The sequence below is a fragment of the Malurus melanocephalus genome, unplaced genomic scaffold (assembly GCF_030028575.1).
Source record: "Malurus melanocephalus ecotype Western Australia unplaced genomic scaffold, MMel_1.1 scaffold_362, whole genome shotgun sequence".
Taxonomy (NCBI): Eukaryota; Metazoa; Chordata; class Aves; order Passeriformes; family Maluridae; genus Malurus; species Malurus melanocephalus.
In genome coordinates this window covers 390,591-416,419 of record NW_026623594.1, presented here as the reverse complement: position 1 = coordinate 416,419, position 25,829 = coordinate 390,591, and the positions used below count along the sequence as shown (strand labels likewise).

At 47.8% G+C, this 25,829-nt stretch overlaps 1 protein-coding gene across 2 annotated transcripts in view; it reads right to left on the bottom strand.

Annotated features, from left to right (window-relative positions):
- Positions 1 to 1,956: 1,956 nt before the first annotated feature.
- Positions 1,957 to 25,829, bottom strand: part of NSD1 (nuclear receptor binding SET domain protein 1) — a 53,327-nt gene continuing 29,454 nt past the window's right edge. The window contains exons 9-24 of one of the 2 annotated variants that reach the window (XM_057378476.1): positions 25,043 to 25,112; positions 24,598 to 24,716; positions 21,994 to 22,137; positions 21,449 to 21,572; positions 20,424 to 20,624; positions 18,857 to 19,036; positions 18,368 to 18,524; positions 17,871 to 18,076; positions 17,219 to 17,331; positions 14,480 to 14,749; positions 13,098 to 13,214; positions 11,899 to 12,040; positions 11,384 to 11,490; positions 8,085 to 8,289; positions 2,866 to 5,184; positions 1,957 to 2,073 (exon numbers count right to left, since the gene is read on the bottom strand). In XM_057378476.1, coding sequence (XP_057234459.1) covers positions 2,867 to 5,184; positions 8,085 to 8,289; positions 11,384 to 11,490; positions 11,899 to 12,040; positions 13,098 to 13,214; positions 14,480 to 14,749; positions 17,219 to 17,331; positions 17,871 to 18,076; positions 18,368 to 18,524; positions 18,857 to 19,036; positions 20,424 to 20,624; positions 21,449 to 21,572; positions 21,994 to 22,137; positions 24,598 to 24,716; positions 25,043 to 25,112 — 4,473 coding nt within the window. In that variant the 3' untranslated portion in view covers positions 1,957 to 2,073; position 2,866. Of the gene's footprint in view, positions 5,185 to 8,084; positions 8,290 to 11,383; positions 11,491 to 11,898; positions 12,041 to 13,097; positions 13,215 to 14,479; positions 14,750 to 17,218; positions 17,332 to 17,870; positions 18,077 to 18,367; positions 18,525 to 18,856; positions 19,037 to 20,423; positions 20,625 to 21,448; positions 21,573 to 21,993; positions 22,138 to 24,597; positions 24,717 to 25,042; positions 25,113 to 25,829 lie in introns of both variants that reach the window. The other variant, XM_057378477.1, reaches the window with a different exon arrangement.

Sequence of the window (25,829 nt, the reverse complement as noted above, 5' to 3'; positions counted from 1 at the left end):
TGCCAAGCAGCCTCCTAGCTGAACTCAACTCTCCAACAGCAGTTGCAAGGTAGCAAGGCAGAAACCTGGATCCTTGTGGAAAAGGAAGACAAGAGGAGATGGGGTACAGTAGCTGCAATRAAGAAGGCTGTGGGAAAGGCCATGCAAAGGTTTAATCCACGTTTACTGTTCCAAACAAGCTTTTGGGTAAGCACCTGCTGCATGAAAGGCGGCTGCTGCCGTGAGCCTCACCCTGCTACGTGAGCCCGCGATTTATAGAAGTGATTTTTTTCAAACCTGCTCTTGTGAGAATTCACTGAGAACTTCTCCATTTTACAGATTTAAAAAAGCCTGCACCAAAAATATTCACAGTTTATTTTTTCATGAAACAARTAACTAGTTAACACGTGACAATGCGAAGCGGAGGTGGACAGAGCAGTGCAGAGACCTCTCTGGTTACAGCGGGAGCTGGCTGGGTGCTGGCACTGAGGGAACCCTACTTACACAATCTACATGACTAAGTCCAGCTCAGGGGAAGGCTTATAAATGTAAATTCAAGATTTATTTTCCTTCTCACACATGATAAATATTTAATATACTGAATGTCATAACCTTTTTTTTTTTTTTTTTTAATTTTTGTTTAAAAACGTTAATGAATGCCCTTAAGGTAATCTTCGTTCTCAATGGATCTGAATTGTCCTGATTCCCTTTGTGGAGGAGTCACGCAGAAATGCAAGCTGCTTGCATTTCCCCAGTTTCAGCAGCAAGCAGGAACTGACCTGCCAGTCTTCCCGGAAAAAAAAAAAAACAACATTAAACAAGTAAGTTTCCATAAGCCATAAAGTTTTTTCCAAGTCGCGAGCTATTCTACAAAGGATCTGAAATGATTCGGACTAGAGAAGAGATGCACCATAGCACTGGTAATGTCCCCTCGTGCCCAGCACACCCAGCCTTTACAGCAGGACGTTGTCTCAGGGTGCACACATCAGGAAAGGAGAACGGATCGGGATTTKTCTTGGTACAGGTGTCTGCCTCCAGAAAACTGCAAACTCCTGACCGTCTGCTCTGGGAGCAGTGGGCACTTGCAAGCCAGGTGGGAACAASAACTTGCTCCCATGTCAGAGGGAGGGGGTCAGCATGGAGCTGAACACTCCCTCCCTGGGGAGGGGCCTGCAGATCTGCCTGGAAGGAGAAGGAGGATACACACACACTGGAGCTGCGCAAGGGTCTGGCGGCGGCATGGAGATCCGAGGCTGCGGCCCCAGATCGGTGGAGCTCAGGCAAACAGAGGTAATGTGTTGTGAGAGTGGGAAAAAGCTGATCAGCAGCGTTTCCTCGGCAGGACACCAACCCTGTCCAGGCCAGGCAATGCCACTTGAGGAGGTCTGTCCTCCTCCTGCCTGTGAGGGTGTGGGTTGTCAGAAGATGCTGCAGGTCCCTGGGGCTCTATTGCCTGCCCCAGGAGCACCACAGCCAAGCCAACTTCTGCCTCAACGCTTGAGTGAACGGCTTTCAGCAGGCCTAGTCTGGACACCAGCCTGATGACCACCARGTACTAAACATTGCCTTCACTGTAAAAGGGTGAAGAGGAAAAATGAAAGCCAGCCAGCTGCTGGAGCCCACCGTGTTCCAGTGTGAGAACTACAATTCAGTTGGATGGACGCACACGCGCACACACACATGCACACCAACACAGTCCAGTTAATTCAAGTCTCCTTTGGTTGTAGAAGAGTAAAGCCAGAAGCTACACAAGGGGAAGGTGTTGAGATGGGTCCCGATCCAGCTATGGAACCTTGCCTCTGCACTGTGCAGCGAGTGGGACAGGCTTGGCTTGCTGCTGGCAACACCTGGTGTGATGGGAACACGTTCTGAACACTTCTGAGGCAAAGGGAGAGAGGATTGCTCAGTCCGCTGGCTCACGCTGACAACAGAGGTCTAGAAGAGACTGSATGGAGATTTGAAAGGGAGCACAGCACTGTCCCCCTGGCAGGGCAGTGCTCAGCACCTCCAGGAACCCACTCTGCTCTGCTCCGCTATTGCTGCTTTATGGGTCACTACGTTGTCAAGTGCAGGGAACACTCCATGTGTCCTGTGCTAAAGGATTAAGACACAAGAATGAAAAAACTGCAAGATGACTTCTTCAAAGATCTTTTTTCCCTGACTTCCTCCAGATTTCTCACTTCTTGGGCCTGGCCAGTTGCAACCCTGTAAAAAAGGAGCCTGAATGGACACTGCCTATTGCTGGAGAAAATTGCACTGAGTGAGTGCAGGAGCTCCTCTCCCAGCTCAGTGGAGGCGATTCCTGTCCTTCAGCAAACCACATACACAGCATGTCCCACTGAACACACGGACAAACCTTGCAAAGCAACRCCTTGCAGGGGCAGGGACAGAGACCTGGGCAGGTGACATAAAATCCCTTCTCTGCTTCTGAAGTCTGGCAAGGACACACATCTGACTGCTCACCACATGATCCCTGAAACATCTCCAGTGCCAGGGCAGCCTGATCCACTTTCTTTAAATGCAGTAACAAGAGCAAGGCCCCTGGCTGTACCTGGAAACCCACCTATGAGTCAAACCTGGAGCTTGAACACGCTGGATCAGTAATGTGACCATTTCAATGGAATTGGAGATTTTTTACCCAGAGCGGACTCTTTATTTCAGCTTTACCATTTGTAAAAGGAAGAGGAAAAGGTCACAGATGCTCTCTCCCTTTGGCTGGGCCAGACTCAGATTTAAGAGAATGTCCTTGCTCATGTCACAAGAGAATAYGGATGGGATGTGCATGGGTTAGGGGCTGGGCTCAGGGAAGTGAATAAAAAAAACAAAACAAAGATTCCCCCTCCCTAAACATTAAACRACTGAAACCTGCCTCCCATATTCACCAACCTCACTTTGGCTCTGAGTCAGCCAACTCACGACAGACAGAATCCTGGTTACGGGCTAGCGCTGTGTTTTGTTCAGGCAAAGGGTCCTGCCCCCGAGGAGTCTGTGCTTTTCCACTCAGCCAAGAAATCTGATCAATTGTCTGAATGTTCGCGACAAGCCATTGCATCTGCTCCGGGGGCACCGGCGCTTCCCTGGCTGGCCGAGGGGTCTGCTCGAACGCACACAATCTCTCTGATGTCCACGGGGTCTGCTCCGAGGGGGCTGAGGCCACTTCCCAGCCGGGCTGAAGGGTTGGCTCCGGTAGTTTCTCTGCTGTCCGGGAAGGCTGCTCTGCAGGCGTCAGGGCTTTCGCGGTGGGCCAGTGGCTTTGCTCGTGKGTCTGTAGTTTCTCCGTAGGCCAAGGTCCTTGTCCGACGTGCGACACCGCCTTCCCAGCAGACCAAGGGATTTGCTCCCCAGCTAACATGGTCCGCTCTTTCTGCTGGGGGCTCAGCTCCATGGCTGGGGCTCCTCTCTCCTTCGGCTGAGCGTTCTGATCGACGGGACGCAGCGCCTTCTCAGACAGCAACAGCCTCGGAGCTGATGCCGCCAGAGGCTTGTCCAAGGCCTGAGGCCGAGGAGCCACGGCAGCAGCCAGCTTATCTGACGCCTGAGGCCATGGGGCTGCAAGAGCAAGAGGCCGAGACACCCCGGAGCTGAGAGACTTTTCCAAAGGCAGGACCCGCAGGGCCCCGGAGTCAGCAGCCTTCTCCGGAGGCAGAGGTCGCAGCACCCCGGGGGAGAGCGGCTTCTGCGTGAGCGGGAGCCGCAGGGCCCCYGAGCTGAGAGCCTTCTCCACCAGCAGGACGTGCGGTGACCGGGAGCCAGGGGCCTTCTCCGGAGACACGGGCCACGGGGACCCTAAGCTGGAAGCCTTCTCTGTGGGCAGGATCTGTGGCATACCCGAAACAGGAGCCTTCTCTGGAGGCAGAGGACGCGGTGACCCAGAGCTGGGAGATTTCTCTGTGTCTGGGACCCGCACTGCCCCAGAGAAGGAAGCCTTTTCTAGAGGCAGGGATCGTGGTACTGCTGATCCAGGGCCCTTCTCTGAGGGCAGGATCTGTGAAACTGGGGAATCAGGGACTTCTTCAATGGGAACWGGCCACAGCACCTCAGGACTGGAAGCCATCTCCAATGCTGGGACCTGGCTGGAAGTTTGTTCCACAGACTGTGCCTGTGGACTCTGGGCAGAGGCATCGTCCAGCGGCTGGAGCTCATCAGCCTCAGCAGGCTCATCCTCCGGCTGGGACTGCAGTGTCCCCACTGTGGCGAGGAGTCTGTCGGACAGTGGAGGATGCAGGCATTTCACGGGGAACTCATCCAACAGCTCAGGCTGCTGGGTCCTGCTGTCAATGAGGGACTTGTCCGATAACTCCAAAACCTCAGTGGCATCAGGAGTCTCGTCTGACAGCTGGAGCTGCAGGTCACCAGCAGTAACAAGTGACTCATCCAACGGGGACGGTGGCGTTCCCGGAGGAGATTTGCTCTGCAGCTGAGGCTGCGAGGTGTCACTGGAGGACTCGTCCAGTGGCCAGAGCACCGCRTTGCTGGGAGGTTTGTCGGGCTGCTGAGGCCGCAGCGCTACAATGATGGGCTGCTTCTCTGACTGCAGCCTCAGGGACAGAGCAGCCTGKGGCTTGTCTGATGGCTGCAGGCGGAGTGACAGGGTGGTGGGAGGTTTGTCCGAAGGCTGAAGCCGGAGCGAGAGGGTGGTGGAGGGTTTGTTGGATGGCTTCAGCCTCAGTGACAAGGTGGCGGGGGGTTTATTTGACGGTGGCAGTCTCAGAGCCAGGGTGGCAGGTGGCTTGTCTGGTGAAGGCAGCCTGAGGGCCAGGGTGGTGGGGGGCTTGTTTGATGGCTGCAACCTCAGGGCGAGGGTGGTGGGGGGCTTGTCTGATGATGGCAGCCTCAGCGCTAGGGTAGCAGGGGGCTTTTCTGGTGACTGCAGCCTGAGGGCCACAGACTGAGGTGGGCTGTCCAGGGGCTGAACACTCAGGTCTGTGTCTGCCTCTGTCTCTGCAGGCAGCTGTTCTGGTGGCTGGGTGTCCTCGCTGTTAGACAGACCTTCAATGGGACGCGCATACTCACGAATTTCTCCTGGCTCTAGAGGGTGAGGCCCACAGGGATCGTGCTCTGTACAGCATAACCGTCCATCCAGCTTGGAGATGAAGAGCATTCCTTCTCGGTGCTGCTTGCAGAAGGACCKGGGGCACATCTCGCAGAACGAAGCTGCTTCCTTACTACACACGTCACACTGATGCCACGGGCACTCCCACTTTCCTGCAGTACAGACATGGGAGAAAAGACACACCTTAGGAGGAGTACAAGGGGAAGAGACAAAGGTCTGCTGGAAAGGGAGTTCAAGGGAAAGTGGGAACACYCCTGTAATACCCACATACAATTAATTCTACATGCCCTCTTCAGTTTCTGCCTTAGCTTGACTGGCAGTTAACACAAACCTGCATTCTCAGAAGCAACAAGGACAATGATAATCATAAACACAAGCCACATCACGTCAGACCAAATACCCATCTGACTCCTGCACAACACTAACCAAGACACCCCCAGCTTGCACATCTCTGGCTCTGATTTCCACAGAAAACAGCAGTGGTTATCTGTGCACAACACCCAATGGACTTCTTAAGAAAATGAGTCAAATTCATCTTTTAATTCTGGGTCAAGAACCTCTCTTCCTGTTTATCAGAAAGAAGAAGTGAGAGAGCAGTGATCACAAGGGGTAAGTTTCTATTGTCTCTGAACCGGAAGGCACATTCTTAACCTCTGATCATGTACGACCATGATAAAACAAAGCTGCTTCCCCAGCAGCYCCATCTTCACAGTGAACCTATTGACCAGCAGTACCAACACCACCAGGAGCAAAAACATAACACTACACTTCAGAGATGGCTTTTTTTTCTTACTGGTAGATGACCTCACAGAGCTCCTGCTCCCTSAGCCAAGGCTGTTGCTGGCTCTACCAAACGCTTGCCACCAGTTCATGGACACAACCAAGCACAAGCTGAGTTCCTAACCTCTCACCACAGGATGAGAAATGTCTTTCCAAATATACCTCCTGCTTCTGTGCTCTTTCCTCCAGCACCCCACATCCCCCATCCCTCCTGCTGCCTGCCTTGCTGTGGGGAGCAGCTCCTTGCAGAGCAGCCCTGGCACAGAGCTCTGAGCCAGAGGGCAGCCCCAGACAGCAGCCAGACCAGAGCACTCTCCAGCCTGCCTGAACCAAACCCACAGAGCTGTGGCTGGGGCTCCCAGCTCTTTTCCAGAGAGGCTGGTTCCTGCAGCAGCACTGAGCAGCTGTGGGCATCACTCCCTGCACTTGTGCAACAGCAGCTCTCCACTCCCCTCTCTCACACTGCTTTTCCCCTGGGGTTGAAAGCAACACGTAATAAGTTTTTCCCCTACTTTGAAGYCAGTCCAAGGCTTCTGTTCCAGTCTCAAAATATGCACACTGCTCTTCTGTGTCTTTTCCAAGTGAGGATGTCTAACACTTCCCATGGTCTCCCCTATTCCTGGCTCATAGGCTGCCACTGCTCCCCCTGCTCCAGCAGCATCCCAGAGAGCCAACCTCAACACTAACCTGGGCCACYGGAAAAACTCTGGGACCRTCCTTATAGAGGTCATTTGTATAGATGGAAAATAAAATACGTCAAAACCTGCTGGTTTGCTGCAGGAAGGATCAATCCTATTAAATCACTCTAATGGTCTTTGACAGGATAAAAGATCTAATGAATAAGCATCCTCTCCAGAGACAGCCCAAAGTTCTTGGAAGTAAGATCACACAATTAGCAACATGCAAACAAGCAGGAAATTCCAATTACTTGACAGCAATGCTCAAGGCAGATGARACATTTGAAGTAGAAAGTGCTGAACCTTTCATGTCCTGAATGATACTCTGAGGAGCAGGCTATGAAAATCACTGCCTATGTGTAAAAAGAGTAAAATTCCTACAACTGACTGAAAATCCTTCTCAAAAAACAGCTATTAATGGTCTTGTGATAAACTTAGGAGTCATCTCAAATTACATCCTTCAGGAACGTATTTTAAAGGGTACAATAATTTAAATTTCTGAAAGCAGAACAGCAAACACTCTTACAGAAACAGGTAGATAACATCGAGGCTATGAGGGACTGCAAAAATCCAGTTAGACAGGCTCAGAATTTAAACTGGACAGATGCTCTTGCACCAACAAGTATAGCTAAATAAAGACAGGTGCAAAACAGGATTGCAAGAGGAAGAAATAAACATGAGAAAAGGATCAAGATGAAAACTCAAGAATGGTAAAGTAAACCATCAATATCACACAAATGTAAGTTATTTTTGCAAAACAAGTCATACAATTTCCCAACAAATTTTACGTAAAAAGCAAAATATAATTATTCTCTTCTGTCAGAGTAAGCAAGGCCTTGGCTGCAATGCTGTTAAAATACTTGTTTCCAGTTTTAAAAAATGTGTAGGCAAGTGGGACACAGTCCAAAGCAGATCAAGAATAAAAACTTGAGGCTGTGTTTGTATAAGCCAGAAAAGAACTGAGACAACAGTCTCCCCTGATGTAAAAAAATGTGTATCAGAGATCTGGCCATCCTTTGTGTTTCCAAGTCAGGCTGTTAGAAACTTTTCAAATGGAAAGCAGGAGGAACAGACTGAAGGCTGGACTGTACTTTTTGAATAATTTTTATTCCAGATTTTTGTCCTCATTTAACCACGAATTAGATTATGCTTCRGTACTGTTCTCTAAAGTATGAACTAATGGCTATTCAGACATTTAATAGATTCTTTTCTAACTCCYATTTTCCAGCAGTGCTTCCCCTTACCATTCAACTCACTCAATTGTCTTCAACTTTGGGAAAACAGCCAGTGTGATGACCAATACCTCAGCTATTGTTGGGATTATGCTCTGCCAGGCCCCAAGAATGGGGTCAGTYCACAAGCACCACCTCCTAGACAAGCACCAGCTCCCCCTTCAGCAATTAGTTCACCTTTTTGCAGTCACAGTGGGGTGCAAACCAGGGTTGTGTTGCTTGGGCAACAAGGTCTGTTCAAGTGAGAAAGATTTCTCTAAATGTTAGGATGCTGTGAATAGACTCCAAGGTGATGAGCTGGGCCTAGGACACACAGAGCCCCCAGTGTGACCCAAGCAGAGCTCAGCTGTGCAGAGCACTGACCTGCAGGTCTCTTGGTCAGGTTGAGGCAGTCTGCATGGTACACCTTGGGGCAGCCTGACTTCTTGCAGGAGACCAGCTGCCCTCCATCTCCACAGCTGAAACACTCGTCCTCACGCTCCTTCATCACCTCTGCCTGTGATCTGCGCTTCATCTGCGTCCGCTTCTTGAGCTTCTTGGACTTCTCCTCACTRAGGCTGGGCTGGCTCTGTGGGTGACACAACGTGGGTTAACACAGGGCTCTGATCCTTCCAGTGTTCCCTTGCCGCTGCAGGAGACAACTGCAACCCCTGCCAGCAGAAATCCCACTGCCAGCTAAACCTGAGACCTGTGCAGCATCTCTAATGCTATCGTTATTTGGCAACCAATTGACTACAGCAATAGCTGCTAGTTAATTTTGAAAAAGCCTGGAAGTCCTGCAGCAAAGCTTGGCTCAACATGGGGTACATACAACCAGCAACAGCAGAATGAGGAGYTTGTGCTGCCTCTCACAGACTCTTCAGGTCAAAACAGTCAGGTCTCCTGGCACATATGACTCATAAGGAGTCTATCYAGGGCCTTCCTGCACTTTTTCACATTTATCACTTCTCTCTCCATTTTCAGTCTGAATTTATCTGTTATCAGTTTAGACCTATTCGTTCTCGTGTCAATGCTGCTCTTTTCCACCAGAATCACAACATCTTTTGGGTTGAAAAGACCTCCAAGATCRTCAAGTCCAAACTTTGAAGYTTTTCTCTCTCCCTGAAGTAACCTCTGGGACACATCCTCCTCCTCAYAAACTGAAACCTTTACAGTCTGCACATTCAGTTTTCCCACTGGCTTTTCTCTGCCCTTATTGAATACATTTATYCCAAACAAAAGTTACAGAGACACACATGCTACCTCAGGTCAACAACTCACAGGCCATGTATGACATCAACTCTTCTCCAAAAGAACAGGAAATGCCCCAAAGCATCCCCCACGTGCCTTTTCTACCGCTGTGTCACACCACAGCTCAGTCCTGTGGCAGTTGAGCTGCACAGCAGCTCTTTCTCCACCATGACTGCTGAGCCATGACCTTCTCATGTAGATTTGTTTCTGTTGTTACCCTCCAGGTGTGTACTGTGGGATATCCAATCTCCATTCCCCCTATACTCAGTTATTCCTTTGCAACTGCCCCRAACTCTCACTCTCCCAAGCTGATGACAACTGACAGTTAAATTACCTGTGAAATGAAATAACTACAACTGGACCCAAGACAGGCAAAAGAAAGGTTTAAGTGCTCTCTGGCCTAAGGCATCCTCCAGCCCTGCTCCTGCAACTCCCCCTCMAAGCCAGGCTGAGCCTTCCATTGTGTTCAACACTCAGCTCCACAGAGATGATGCTTCTTGCCCCCAGTCCTGACCTTATCAAAGCACTATCAGTTTAGTTTATCTAAGGAGACATGAGCTAAATTTAGTGCCATTTTCTACATATCTTTGTGTTCAAATATGTGTTCTCCATGCAGGACATCTCTGTGTTCTGAGACAATGCCTAGGAAGCAATTTTTACATCCTTTGTTCTGCCTAAATACAGTGCATAATATTTTCATCACCAAAACATTTAAAAACCTTGGTCTCCAGACCTACAATTTCAGAACKCTGCAGTTGGCTATCCAGCTTTCCWGTCCCTAAGGAGTTACATCTCTTGATTGTTTTTCTTCCCCTTCACATGTGGATCTTCCTGCTTTTATACCATCATTCCCCCTGACAATGGGGACAAGCCARGCCTTTCTTATCACTGAAAATGCAGGCACTGAAATGCCTCCACCTAAACTATGCCACCAATTCTCAGCGTCTAGCTCCTCAGCCATCTAATTACAAAGAGAACAAGAAAATCCCTTCACAGCTAATTTGAATGTCTAAGAGAGGTCTAACAGCTGGACTAAGCKATTCCCACTTGCTCCCTGCAGTACAATAGACTTCCAAACATTCTTCCACACTCCCAGCTAGAAGGCACTTTTAAGAGCAAACTTGAGTATAATCAGTTTTGTTTTGCTGTATGTTCAGGAAGCTTAAAAATGCATCTTATGTGAGAAGAATTTAAAAAAAACCACCCCTAGGTACTGTTTTCTCAGTATTGTTTCTCAGCCCATCTCATCAAGATGAAATGAGTCGCCTCAGATACCACAATGGAACATGAATGCCAACTAAAGGGCACCTTTCTCTGATTTCCATCGTGCAACCTGCAATTTCAAGGCAAAAATGACAGTCAAACCATGTATAACAAAGGAGCAGCACAAAATCAATTGAACTTTAAATCACAACTCGAAAAAGAACTAAATACATCAGATGTGCAATTCACCTCATCTGCCAACTTCTGAATACATCCATTTTTTTATTTTTATAAGTTAATTTTTCTGCAGAACTAATCTCTGGTGAATTCATAAAACCTTCCCTATACATTGATGGGGCTGAACAGCTGTGCTGCTGCAGCTTTTAACCCTTAACTGCAGGCACAGCAGGATCCACATGGCAGAGCAGAGGGATTACAGACTGATTTGGTGAAGYACTCCTAACAAACCAACAGCTGACACATAGATTTAGCGGGTGACAGCTGGGAACTCAGCCAACTGCTCCTGTTATTTCCCTTTCCCAGTGAGAACCAGCTCACACAAGGAGGTAATTGAAATCAATTCCTGTTACTGCAACATTACAGTTACAAATCGAATCTCCCCAAAAAGTCAGTGAGTTCTAAAAACTGCTGATTTTTCTACTACAAATATGGCAAATTTCTTATGCCAGTCTGATGTGTAAAAATTGGTCACTTCATTAGAAGCAGAATAAAACCAAGAACTTCACTGCAGAATAGATTATGAGGTAGCTGCCTTCTGGCTCTAAAGCAATTTAGTCTGAAGGAATGTGAATCTGCTGGCCTTCCATGCATGCTCATAATTTACTCAAGCTTTTACTTTGGGAAATGGACTGAGTTGTGTTTTCTTGGTTATCTGATGAAGTCTTTCCCATGCCTGTCCTTCTCTCCTCCAGTTCTATTGAAATTGTCATGATAAGAAGCAGAATTTTTTTTTTTTTTAACAAAATCTTCCTTGTATTCTATGGGTGTAAAATAAAACTTGTCATTATTTATAGCAACTCTGACAATTGAAGTCTACGATTCGCTCTCTCATAATGAAAACTCAAATTTTTAACTAATTTCAAGCACTGTGCCCATGGCCACACTGAAATGATGACTTCTTCAACYTGAAACCTCTGCAACCAATGAATGATACACATCTATGCAAAGAGGYGATTTGGGAGAACAAAAGYTTAAAGGATGCATCATACCTTTGGTCTTACTCCYAGGAARCCACTGCAGTTTGGGGCACCACATTTACAAACAGTCTTTCCATTTCCCAAACACTCCAGATTGTAGTTGAAAGTCAGCTCAGTCCCTGCCACAAAAGCAGATCAAAACCAAGCAAATTGTTAATGAATTATGGGGCAGAACATTTAACTGCTAAAGTAAAAGTGCTTTTTAAATGTAAAGTCACAAACGACTGCCACCAGTACACAAGGACACCAAACTATTAATTTTCCCATAGATCTGTGTGTACTGAAAATGCAGTGCAACCTCACTCCTACCATGTGCTACAGCTAAAAAGGACATCGAACTTGTGGCAGGGCTCTGTATCAGCCTCCATTGATACCATGGCTGTGTGTTTCATCACCTTAGTGCTGCTTTTAAGTCTTGTGAATTCCCCTAACAAAACAAAAATTAAATCACTTCCCAGAGAGCTACAAGCCCTCCCTTTTCCTTACAGAACCCCCGGAGGTTACTGCAGGCATTGTGTGTTCCTTACCAGCTTTGATATTTACAAGTGCGAAGAGCCCCACCCGAGTGTCGCCGTTCACACACCATTTCTGTGTCTCACAGTTGGGCTGGCAGCAATGGTTCATGAAACGAGCATAGTTGCCCTTTGGCCCAGCATCAATGATTCGATCCTGCATTGCAAAAAGAAAAAACCCAGAAAACCACATTTCAATCAGATGTCATCACAGCATCCTGCACATCATCCTCCTCTTCAAAGACACACAACTCCCAAACAGCCAGGACATTGCCACTGTTCCTTTCTGGGAAGCTCTCCCTGTGGCATCAGTACTGGGTAAACACCATCCAGCACACTTCTAAGGCAGTGCTTGTGGTTCCAGGCCCCAACTTCTGCTTAAAMGCAAAATAGAAGTTCCTATTTCTTGCATGTCAATGTATAGAAGGAAAACAGGAAGAGCGTGCAAGGTACACTTGTGCATGGCTTGTTACTGGGCTGAAACTGAGATTTGTTTTTGTAGTAATGAAGGATGTATTAACACTTGGGTCTGCYCCATCAGCCAGACAAGGAGAACAAGATATGGTCAGTGGGAATTTGCAGCAGGATGAGAKGAAAGACATAAAGCAGTCACTTATCCTGTCCCACACTCGACAGCTTCCTCCCCATGTTTGCTTTCATGGTTTCCTTCTCTTCTACGGCTGAGCGACAAAGTGTGGAAAGCAGCTGAAAAAATTACTTAAACCTCTGAAAATCAGGAGCTCATAGCAACAACCTGGCCTGCAGGACCCACTGGGGAGCCTGTGGGTGTAACTTTATCACTCACTCAAATGAGAACACCAAGACATGAGATCTGAACTTAAATGAMYATCTTGATGTGCCTGTAACTTTTAYRTCTGAGGGCTGATGCCTCTCCTGASACACACCAGCCCARTTCTRGGCTCTCCAAGGTTCAGCTGCTGGGAAGGATCCCAATGTTCCCAAATTCACCCTCTTAAGCTGAAACAGGATCTATGACCCTCAGACAACTGTCCTCACCTCTTCTGAACAAATTCCAACAATGTCTGCTCAGACTTTCCTTCTAATCCTAATATCCAACCTGAAGCTCCTCTACTACATGTTAATTCATTTAGTCATTTCAGAGGAAATGCAGACCAGCTCATCAGCAATGCTTAGCTTCCTTCCCRTCTTTTTACTGCTGTCTAGGACCCTGGCAAGAGATTCCTTCCACATACCTTATCCAGTGTCAACATGTAGAAATTGGTAATGTCATGCTCCTGAGCATAGCGGATTCGGGCTCGGCACTCCTCTTCATCAATTAGCTCCCCAACATACTCATTAACAAATTCACCCTGAAAGAGAGAAAACAAGCTGATAAGACAAATTGTCTGCAGGATGGAGGGACATCCACCTYTGGGCTAGAAATTAGCTTCTGTTTCCTTCCTAAAAATCTCTCCCCGGGCTTTGCAACCAGTTTGACCTGAACCATCCGTTTGACATGCTTAACAAATAACTCAAAATAAATTAAATAAAGAACTATGATCATCAGGTTGCTCTTTGTGCTAAAGAAAGTATTAATATCCAGGGACAACACAGAAGTTAACTACAGAAGTTAAACAAAGCTCAAAGCACTGCCCTAATTGCATTCCAGTTGGAAACAGTATCTCTTTGGGGACCAGCTCCATGGAACAGCAGGATGCACCTGGGGCACCTGCTCCTGCAGTGAATCCATGCAGTTCCCCTGTGGTGAACTACTGCAGAGGCTTAACTCCAGCTATTAAAGAGAACGGCAGCTCTGCTCCAGTGGTCCCCCCACTATAAATACTCCCAGTGTTTCTGTTTCCAGACTGTCTGCTGAAAGTGAAACAAGCACATGGAATGGTGGAGACATCCTTTAACGTATGGCACAGCAGGCAGCAAAGTTTTCAAGAGGATAGACTCACACTTTTCCTCCTCTATTAAGGCCTCCCTCTTATCATGTCATCCCTACTCCTTTTTCAGACATTCTTCTCCTACTGTGCTAACAGTCATCTGTTTCACTTCATCCTTTGTCAGCTTTGGGGTTCTTTTGGCTTTAACATTCCTCCTTTGTACAGCACAGATGTGTGTGTCCAAAGAATTACTATTCTTTGCATTTAAAAAATACATACAAGTGTTTTAGGTGGAGATTATCAGTTTCAGCAGTAATAACAGCATTCTCCAAGACATCACCCTTTTGTAAGATCCAAGCCCTGGTTCCTGTTTCTGACACAAGATTCTCATGCTGGAAAAGTCYGGCTAATCAAGAATAGGGGTGGGAGGAATAATCACTCTTCCCCATCTGGAAATCCTGAGCACTGTATTCAGGCCAGTGTTCCAGTGCACTCAAAGCCCATCGTTTATACAAGCACACTGATCAAACAATCATCTTTCTTGCCCTGTGGGACATCTGACCAGATAGACGGTTTACATGTTGATGAGCCAATACACTCTTGTCAGGACTTGTCAGTTAAAATGCATCAATTTCTTTTCTACATGGCATTCTAYAGCAAGAAGTTTTCTTCAAATTCCATTTTCAAACCAAGAGCAATCAAGAGAGAAGCAGCAAGAAAGAATGATACGGGAAGAGCATACATACCTTCCTGATGTCCGTTTTGGCCTGCAAGCCCCAGCCTCGTGCCAGCGTGCGGAAGATCTGCACCTCGGGATACTGGCGCTTGGAGAAGCACTGGTTCTGGCAGCGCTCACCAGCAGGGCACACCAGGGGGTGGCACTCGTAGAGCAACATTCGGTTGATGCATTCAGAGTCCAGGCCGCAGGGGTTCTCATCTGTGGGTTTGCAGTTGCAGCGTGGTATCTCGGACAGGTCGGCAGTGAAGATCTGCACCTTTCCCACCGGCCGGTTCACCTTCAATGCACACGAGGGACATGAGCTCTTGGGAACTACAGGKTACCCTGACAGGCACTTCTACACTCCACCCTTGCCTACGAGCTGTGAGTTAGTGACAGCGAGGGGCAGAAGGACACAAGTAGAGGCAGAGCTGTACTTGTGSCAATGTTATTGCAAGAGGTAGAAGGTTAGAGGAAACAGCTCGGGAGGATGCAGYTCCCCATTAGCATCACCTGGTGCAGCATGTATTCTGTGACCCTGGAAGGCCAAGTGTCCCCCTCCCATCACCACCGTGCCCACATCCAGCTCAGGTAGCAGTGCTGGGCACACACCATCCCTGTGATCAGCATCAAATCACTTTCTGCTGCAAATCAAACTGCACCTTTTCCAGTCTCAGTGTCAGGTGCTTTTCCTCAGCTTTTCCTTACTGCCCTGCTTTTTGAATGTTACCTTCAAGCAGGTTTGTGCTCTCAGCTGTCACGCCTGTGACAGAAGGCCTACCATGCAGTTACCTCCCTACCAACTGTCCTGCAGATGTAAATGGAAGCCAAACCAGACAAGGCTGGGGTTGGAAGGCCCAAAGAGGAGCTCAGAGTTAAGCCAAGGAGCTCTCTAARAACCGCTCCAGAAGGAAGCAGAGTGCAGCACCAGGTGGAGAAGCGACTGGCGTGTCTGTGGCATGAGCTGGGTCCTTGGGGTTTGGTTAAAGGCAGCGAACACTGAAAAGCAGGCAACAGAGAGTCAGGACTTTGGAGAGAGATACTGAAGAAAAGCTCCTTGCTGTTCTTTCCCTGGGTGAGCCATTGTCTCACTTTCTTCTCCCAGAACACGAAAGGAAGGGATTTTAGCAAAATCATTACAACYCCCATATAAATTACCTTCTCCCACCCACAGAGGTTCCACACTGACAGCCTGCCTGAGACTGGCCAAGTCCTGATCCCCCTTTGTTTAAAAGCAAACCCTGAAGAAATGCCTCATTAATCTCGTCAACAGTCTCCCCCACCTTTCTCCCAGAACTGCCTCCCACCTCTGACCCTCCTTGTCACTCAGGTTGCTTCCCAGCTCTCACCCAGACTCATCACCTCATTAAGAGTGGGGAGACTCACAGGATGAGGTCAGCCCACCACTGGCACTGCTCTGGCACTGTCACTCCACACCACCCCTACTGTCTGAGGCACTGCTAGRACAAAACCAAAACAGGGCAATGCTTGAACTAGTCAAAAGCCTGACGTGATGAAGGATCCTGAGCGTGTTTTGCAGCAGCCTCTTGTGTGGGTGTTCCTTGGGATGGACCTTGAGGTGCTSATCTCCTTAGAAGGACAGGAGTGGACATAACCAGCTTCATCCATTTCACCCTGAAGCCTTCCCCAGTTCACCATCTGCTCCTGSAAACTGCTTTGCCTTCAGAAAGACAAACAGCTTGCACCCAGACCTCAGAAGAGCTGCCATGACTAATGACCACAACTGTCATTATTTATATAAAAGGGTATTTCAAAGGCTCTAAACTGCTTCCAAAGTTCCTTCATGTTGCGGMCAGAGAGGCCTAAAAATAGCTATAATGAGAAACTACTTCCTCCACTGAAGCTGCCTGGCCCATACTGCTGCCACAGCATTCAGTTGTGCTCTTTACACTGCACAGTAACTTATGTAGGATTTACCTGCCTGCCTAGAAATCCTAGCTAAATACAAAAAGTGTCAGAAATCAACTAAGCTTCCCTATTTTGGCACATAAAAAAGGGAAGGACAGACAGAAGCAATAAAAAAAAGGACACAGCCTCTAAGTCAATGGTTTTCTGGTCAGTTGGGATCTACTTCCAGACACAGGCACATGCTTGGTCCCAGCTCTCCTCTAAAATCACCTCCATTCTGTAGGGCTTCTACTGCTGCTGCAATTCTAATTCAAAAATAATAACTAACAGCCCTTAAAATGAATAGTCCACAAAACTGAATAAAAGGGCTGATATTGAAGCCTGTACACCAGCTTCAGTATTTCTGTTCAGTCACCAACCGATACAGAAAGAAATATAAAACAATAATAGAGACGATACAAGATCCTGTGGGTTACCACCCTCTACACAGCTCTGCTGCACTCTACCCTGACCACCTCCTGTCCAGCATGACCTGGTTTGCCCACTCTGCCATCACCAGCACAGAGCATTTGACCAAACTGAGCATTACCAGCCCTCTCCCCTGAGCTCTCAAGGTAGACAGACACTTCCTCCAGACCACACAACTGACACAGACAGCACAGACATGACCAGATCCATCAATCAGAGCACCTCTATTACTGATATCCAGCTTGCTGCAGCTCTGCATGTACATAAATCCTTTCTGTGGAGGACAGCTGATGATGGAAAGAGGATCAAAGAAACCTTCAAGAACAGGCAGACACTCAAACACCAGAAATGTTTCTGTATACCTGTAAATCACCTGCACCGACAGCTCAAGACTTCTCTTCTGCACTTACCCCCCACCATCTCCTCTCACCTTGATRTGTTTGTAGGGAGGAGGTTTCTTGTCGTTCTTTTTGTCTTCCTGAAGTTGTCTCAGTTCTTTCTGTGCCTTCAACTCTTCAAATCTCACAGCAGCTTCCTGAAGAGCTAAGTGAGAGAACAGGCTGTGTTATGAGGAACTCCCTCTGCTCACACAGAGCTGGGCAGCCAGTGGTCATCCAGTGCTCACAAGGTTCAACAGAGGAGGGTGAAGAAAAGGTCAATGCAGCAGAGAAGTGCAGAAATTACAGTCAGGAGCCTGCCCACGGGTGATAAAGCATTCCATCTGTCGGCTAGCAGTGCCTGCCCTCTTGGGCAGAAATGCCAGGTAGCTGCACTCACAACTCCTAAGTGCACTTTTGTACCAAAATAATGACTGTAATACACAGGGAGAAGCTGACATGGCAGCAGCTCGCTTCGATTTTGAGGTATGTCAGACATGGAAAAGCATCAGAGATCTGCACACCCATCTCCCTTTCTTGGAGTCAAACACTCTGAGCATGCTGGATGATACACACGCAGCAGCTCATTCTACAAATTTAATTTCACTTCAATTATCACAAGATGTTTTTCTCTGCTACAAGAACGCCACTTTTCCAAACAGGAATGGAGAGGAAAAGACCACTTCCCCAGATGAGACAAGTTACCTTTCTTGTATATGCCATCCACGCCTTTCCCCATCTTGTCTTTGCTGCTGACATCACCCTCCATGTAAGGGAACACACGAGCCTGGTGGGTCCACAGATAGTCCTTGGAGCCGAAGAAGAGCACAGGGAACTCACCAATATCATGCTTCATTTTCTGGATGTTGACAGGAATTGTCCTAGGATGGCAAATCTCAGCTGGCCACCACCTGCAACACAGGGAAGGGCAGATGGAACCTCTGGCTTCCCCACTTCTAGCCACCTCAAAATTATGCTACTGCATGGAGACATGGGAAAAAGTGTGTGAGGGCTACCAGCAAGGCTGATGGGGAAAAAAGAGGCTACTGGAAGAGGAAAGCTCATGTTTTACCAGCTATGTGATGCACAAAAACCAGAGGCTGCTGCACTGAACCCTGCAGAAGGGAGCAGCTTCTCACCTCAGTGACCATGAGCACTGCATGAAGAAGGGATGGGGACAAGTCTGTTCTATCTTCACCTACCTGTAGCGCCCAACTTTCACCCAGACTACTTCTTTGTAGTGTGGCTTTTTGCCTGCCTTGCAATCATTACAATACCAGCTTCCCTCTGGCATCTCAATGTTTAGACACTCACGGTGAAACGCAGCTGGGCACGACTCGCAGCATAAAAGGCTGCCCCCTGCAAAGAGAAGGAGGAGGAATTTATCAGTCACTGTGCAGAAGCCCTGCACTCCACATTTCTAGATAGACAGAGCTGGGAAAAGGAAACGATGCCCTCCTGGCAAGCCATTTTCGAAAGCTGGGCTTCACTCACGGAGCAAAAAGAACCCTTCTAAGGATCCAGAAAAGGYTGTAGCCTGAAGTTGGACTTATAYGTGGAAAGAYAGGAAGGCAGATTGTTCTCTGCCGYTCTCATTGGCACACTCTGGACAGGAAAAGCTTCCACCCYMGGTAATGAATTCTTGCCAGGGCATTCCCTGGTGACAGGRGACCCAGYGCTGRCCATCTCACCTTCTGAGCAGACAAAGCACCAGCTGACGTTGACGTGCTCGTGGTTGCGGCAGCCCCTGCGCGCAGTGAAGTGGTTGGGGCAGATGATGCTGTTGGAGGCCAGGACCACAGAGCCGGCGGCGAGGCAGAAGTCGTTGGAGTGATACGCGACCGGGCACCGCACACAGCGCATCAGGCGACCTGGCACCACAACAGYCCACAGCACAATGAGCCTCTGCAGAAACATGGCTCTTTCCCACTAAAACCAGACTCTGCTCATACCTAAGCTCAAAATGAGCTTTGGAGAAGGAAGCTGACTTTAATTCTTATAGACCACCCAGGACATACTCATTGGATTCCTATTATATTATTTAATATAACTAAATATATATAAAATTATAAAATCTATAATACATATAACATATAAAATTGTATTATTTAGAAGTGAAAAATCTCTTGCATGCCATGCAGAAACAGTTCAAGAGTTCACAGACTGGGACTGCTTCCTATCATACACAAATAATTACCAAATCAGCTCAGACAGTAATTATAGGGGGGGTGTTCCAAGAGCTTAGCTGCACATAATAAAATCAATCCATGCAGCATCTGAAAACACCAGCACTTGCTTCTTCACTTTATCAGATTTTACCCTGACATTCCAGAACTTCCAGGCAATTCAGACTTCCCTACAGGGCTAGYTTATGTGAGGTTTTTGAAACCCCATTTTCAGTTCCTCACAACAGATTTTAAACAGGAAGAAGAGGTGGGAGAAAAGRGGTAAATGTGACCACGGAGAAGCAGCAGCCAGTCAACAAACGTTCAGTGGGGAAGTGGCCGGCTGTGGGCTGCGGGCTTTAGGCCTTGGTGCTGTTTTCTACACCAAATACTGATACACAGGGGTAAAAAGCCAACTTTAATACAGACCCTGAGGATAAAAACAGGGCTGGTCTTATTGTCACCATTCTTAAGAGACTAAGGATTGAAAGAAAGTCAGCTTTAGAAGCAAACATACAAAGCAATCACAAAAGTCTTAAGTTTGATCATGTGAGATAAAGGTCAAGGTATTGCTGCAAACAGCTCAAACAGATGTTTGCCTGGGAAGCTTAGCCCAAGGGTGTCTCCACTACAAGATGAGAGTTTACATAGAAAAAAAAAGGATAAGCAGAACAATATCAGAGTTTGCCCTGTGCTGCTCTCGATGCTGCTGTGTTGACAGCCCATGCTGCAGCACTGGCACTGGTGRAGGAGCAGGTGGGAGTAACACGAGCGTGTCTGTACAGCTCCAGAGATTTACTCAAAAACCCACTGAGGCCCATGGGCAAGGCTGGGCGTGCAGGAATCCGAGCCTCTGAACAGCCTGAGAACATTCCAGCTGCCGTGTCYGACCATGGGGAGTGCTGCCGAGCCTCACACTCTGACACCACCCCTTCCACTCCCCTGGGAGCAGCTATTCCTCAGCAAACACAGTTGCAACGACACAAAGGCAACAACACCAAGAACTGGTGAACCAGGTAAAYGCACAGTGGACGTGAAACAAAGAAACAACATGTGACTGCACCCCCCAGACCACCCTGGAGGACTCAGGTACCTTTAGAAGCGGAGATGTTTGCTGGGTTAGCAGCATGGCAGGTCATGCAGATGTGCAGGGAGCAGCGGAAGCCCTTGTTCTGCATGACTGTGGGTGGGTATTTCTGTATGCAGGCTTCGTGGTAATACTTCCCACAGAGGGGCAGCAAGCACCGCTTCACATCCTCCCCGCTGCTCTTGCACACAAAGCAGGTGTGGACCCCTGGAGAAAGAGCAGTGCATTGGTCACACAGGAGGGCTAAATGAGGATCTGACGCTGTCACYAGGCTGCCTGACAGCACAGCACAATTTCCCAGCCTCCATCTACATGGATGGATGCTACATCCATCCCAGAGCACAGTTCTCCGCACCAGGCTGGTTTTGCCTGAAGCTGCAAWAGAACTCCAGATCAAAGTATTATCATAGCTGGGACTTCAGGTGAGGGGAAAGAAGAAGATAAATTAAAAAATCAATAACGGTACTTTGACATTTCCCCTTTTTTTTAGCCTGCATAAGGACTCTTCCTCCCYACCAGCCCTTTCCCTAGTCCCAGGTAATAATTTGTCGCTTTCCCACCAAATCCTGGACTTTCACTTCTTTGAACCCCAAGTCTGAACCAACAGTAAGGCTGGTTAAAATTTGAAGTCGTTATTAATGGCTTTAACCTGACAGAGACTAGGTTTAGATTAAATACTAGGAAAAAATTCTTCCCTGTGAGGTTGGTGAGACCCTGGCACAGGCTGCCCAAAGAAGCTATAGGTGCCTCATCTCTGTAAGTGTTCAGGACAGGTTGGACAGGATTTGGAGCAACCTGGTCTAATGGAARGTGCCCCTGCCTGTGGCAGGGAGGTGGAATTTGACGATCTTTAAAGTCCCTTCCAACCCAAATCATTCTGTCATCCTATGATAATTAAAAAGTCATTATTAAACATCAAACCAATACTCTGAGGACTGAGTGCTAGTTAGCAGCCCTACAGCAGGCACATCAGACCAGTCAAGAAAGCACCAGGTAAGGCCACAGTCCTGCACTCACAGAAGCTGCCCTACCTGTGGAACACTCATTGCAGATGAATTTGCCCTTTGGCATCTCGGAGAGCCCAAGGCACTGCAGGTGGAAAGCACCACAGCATTGCGCCTCACACAGCAACAACTCCCCTGGCTTCTCGCAGATCTGTGGGGAAAGAAACACAGTATCAGCTGCAGCAAATTTCTTCCCTGCGGCATTCCAGACAGCAGAAACCCGAGTGCTGGCCACAACTGCCAGCAGAGATCCCCTGGGGAAAAAGGCTACATTTTCCTAGTGAAAGTTAATTCTGACAGTTCGTGTATAACCACTGCCATTTACCACCAACTTCCTGATCCCAAACACTGGCTAAAATGTATTTTACGCTGGTCACATCTCCCTAACCTCTGCAAACTCTAAGAGGAAGGGCTATTGCAAGGGAAATGCTTGACACATAGCAGAAAAAGCTGGTTAATTGTACAATAAGCACTTGGAGGCTACTTGGGCTTACCTGGAGCACCAGTGTGTCCCAGAACTTAGACAAAAATACAGTGACGAAGTTTCTAAGAGATTTCTTCAAGAACACTACCTGACACACATTCTCCTTGAGAGCTGCTCCTCCTCCACGCTCCCCCTGTATCTTTTTGGATGAAGGCACTCCATGGTCATTCTCTGACCCCTCCTCATTGCCCTCTTTGGGGCTTACAGCAGTCCCGTGAACTGACGTCTCCCCCTTTAAAGAGAAATTCAGAATTAGAACTGTCAACACTTCCTATCCTGACTTGGAAACTTTAAATTCAGCCACTGAGCACTTAATGGGTTTGGCAGTTGATCTGTGTTACCACCCTGGAGAGAACATCCCCCATCCAGTTTCACCAAAAGTTTCACAGGAAAGGAAAAGAGTTCATAGTTTACTAGATTAATGAAAATACACATCTACTGGTGAAAAAGCATCCTGGCAAGGGGAAGAGTTTCAAAGGATAAAAAGCACAACCACACACTCACAGGCCAAGTCAAGGATTCTGCCATAATGCTTCCCACACTACCCATGGGACTTGCCTGGGCCCTTTTAAGAGAGAATAGCAGGTATTTGGGGACGCTTCAAAGCCAAAATGAGTTCTGTAGAGCAATGATGCACAGGTGCATTGAAAATATATTGAAGTACACAATACGAAGACGAATGTTATAAACTGACTTTATTGAGAGGAAAAAAAACAAAAGAAGCAAAGGCCCAGCTACAGACTGCTGCCAGTCCAACATACCTTACAGAATAAAGCCTTGTTCAAAACACTGCTCCCAGRACTGCACAGGGAAGGGATGTCAGAGCAATGCAGGATGGGCAAGGCCCATCCTTTGTGAACATGGARAAGAGCATTGTCATTCAAGGCCATCACTCAAAGCTGTCAATCTTGCCCCTCCTTGCTCTGCCCAGCACAAGCATTGCAACACTACACACCTCCTGCAGAAAGAAGGGCTCATCCAGGTCTTCCAGAACTTTCCCTGTGTTTGGCACAATCCCAAAGTCTGACCTGTTCTTTGGCACAGCCTGACCTTGGCTCACAACCATGACAATTTCCACAGCATTTCCCACCCCCTTCTCTCAGCCTCTTGCTGCCCTGATGTTGTAAATTTGCACTCCTGGCTCCAGAGACAGGCAAGGTCAGAGAAAGCTGCTTAGCTCAGCCCAGGCYGACAAGCTTTCCTCTGACCTCTTTTCCTTGGAAGGCAGCTGGATCCAAGGCTTCACTCTGCTGCATCACCAGACCATCTATTTTTTTCTAACCAAGTGGAGTTCTTTGCCCAGTGTGTGCAGTCACTGAGGRACCAACACAGTCTGAATTCCACATGAAAGCACAGTTGCAGCTCCACAGCATCCCAATACTCACCTAAGCCAGGGGATGAATACCCACCACAGCAGCTAAAGAGACACAATCAAACAGAAATGGATGCTGACAAATGTGCCAAGCATTGACCTTTTTTTGGCATGGTTTACACCATACTTGACTTCTGGTGCTCAACACGTATGTCTAAGGCTGGTGGCAGTTGAGTTTGAGTTTCCTGTGCACTGAGTGGTGGGTGCAGGATTCAGAGCCATGGCCTAGATCTTTGCTGCTCTGAACTGTCCCTCTTTTTACAGAGAATTTGCTGGTTTTTAGTGGGTACAGTAGACAATGTTAACTGCCCCTGCCCAGCACTGGCAAAGATATTTGTACAGGCTGTTTTAAAACATGATTCCAGATAACCATCCTTCAGATAGAATACTAACACCAGCACAGGAAGGCTTACGTGGGCCAGGGGTCTTACCCCAATTTATCAGTCTTTTCAGAAATGCCCTTTCCAAAATGCAGTAGGATGGCTGGAACTGTTCCAGGTGGTGTGAGCTTTGTGCWCTCCTGGAAGCTGTGTAACAACAACAAATACAACAGTATATATCTATAATATCTATAATTGGCTCCTGAAATACATACTGACTATCCTGCCTGCTGCTGAACCTGGGCCACTGGAAGTGAGAGGCGATGGCGAGAGGCCCAGAGGTGTCCTGCCTCTCGCAGGAAGTCTTGCCTCCCCTACACTTGCTGATAACTGGCTCATTCCTAAAAGGCAAAATGTGCTTGTCAGAGATACTTGCACGCTGACCCTGCTGATATGAAGCAGAGGGAATTGCCCCAATTACCCCTTTCTGCTGGATGGCAGAATGCAATCAGAGGCTCTTGTGAGCAGTCACAAGACAGTCCCCCCCAGCCCCTCCAGCGGGGCTCTTGGCTCACCCTGGCCTGCTGMAGGTGCAAGCAGAAGGGGCTGAAGTCCAGTCTAGTGCTTGTGCTTCATAGTGGTGTGTGAAAGGGCGAGAGTCCCACCCCCAGAGAAGACCTTTTAGGGCAGTTTGATCTTCTGAGGTGCAAAGCAAGATGCCAGGCAGAACCTGGTTCCATGAGTTCAGAACAGCCTCTCTCACAGAGAATTAGCTGAGTAGCAGTTTGAAAACAGAGCCTGAATAAAGCATCATTATAAAATAACTACTTGATCAAGGAGGCACCTTCAGCCTAATCCCAGCTCATGCAGCTGCATCAGTGGGACAAACTCCCTGATGACAGGGCAAAAGATGCCCCTGGCTTAGTCTCTGCCAAGTACTTTGGGAAATACCAGACAGTAGATTATAGGGATGAGAGCATGTAGGAAGACCCAACAGTACCTCAGAGTGTGGGGTCTCCCCCAGCCCCTCCTCATTTTTCTCCTTCTTGGAATGGACTGCAGCAGAAGTATGGCGCTGTCTCTTCCGCTTTCGCTGTTTGTCCAAGAGCTTTTCAGAAGCTGGGATGCAACAGAAAGACCATTCAAGGAAAATGCTGAAATAATTCCCTTGCTACAGGTGACACCAGCAAGTTCTACTGCCTGAGAGCTTTAGGCTGGGTCCTATATYGTTTGAGAGCCTAAGGGCTGGGGCAATACCAGCCTCCAGGCACTTGGCCCTCTGCCCTGCAGCCATCACAGAGCCATTAATTCATACTGGTTTAAGCAACTTTTGGTGGGCTGCTGAACCCAGAATGCCAAGCCCTTAAAAACACACACAGAGAGTGCCACAGGCACTGATCCAAATATCACCAACAGTCTGCCCTATTATCCCTGCTTTGACTTACCTTCCCCCAGGTCCTGRAAGTGAGCTGGTGAGTAGAGCTCAGAGCTGTCACTCTCTGAAGGGCCAGTACCCTACAAATACACAGGAGAGAGAGTCAAATTACCAGGTGAAAATAGAGACACACATCCTCAGCCATGAAACCTTATGGAATGACTGCAACACCTAATTTACCATCCAGGTCATGAATTCATCAGTCATTAAAGACTATACAAGAAAACATTTGGTTTGTGTGTGTGATAGATCACACATGTAAAACTCGGTCTCTGGGTAGGGAGGAATGTGGAGTCTTGTGCTCGTCAGCACCATTCACTGTTTCCTGCACTTCCCCMAAAAGGCTGCTGATACTCTGTAAGGTGCTGGGAAAAGGCTCTCTTCCAGGTTTACACTTTTACAGACCTTGAAACTGAAATGCACTGGCCTTTGCATTACTGCAATGGTGACAACTATACTAAAACTGTGCCTCAGAGAGAAAAAAAAAAAGGAAAGAAGCGTTATTACTAAACTTCAGGAACAGTGGCAACAAGTCTTGTGCAGGTACACCACCTGAAATAAATACCAGTTGCTTTTTTCTAAACCATGTCACTGAATACTGAGTATTTAGTGGAGAAGAGCAGCATTTTCTTCAAAAATCTGAACCAAGCACTGTATCCTACACATGATTCAACCTCAAGCCCCCATCCTGCTACAAGCTCTGCACTTMTGTGCATTCACCAGCTCACTTGGGAAGGTAACAAAGGAAACACTGCTCAGAGGAAATCTGATGGAAAATGACAAAGCCTTAGGTTCAA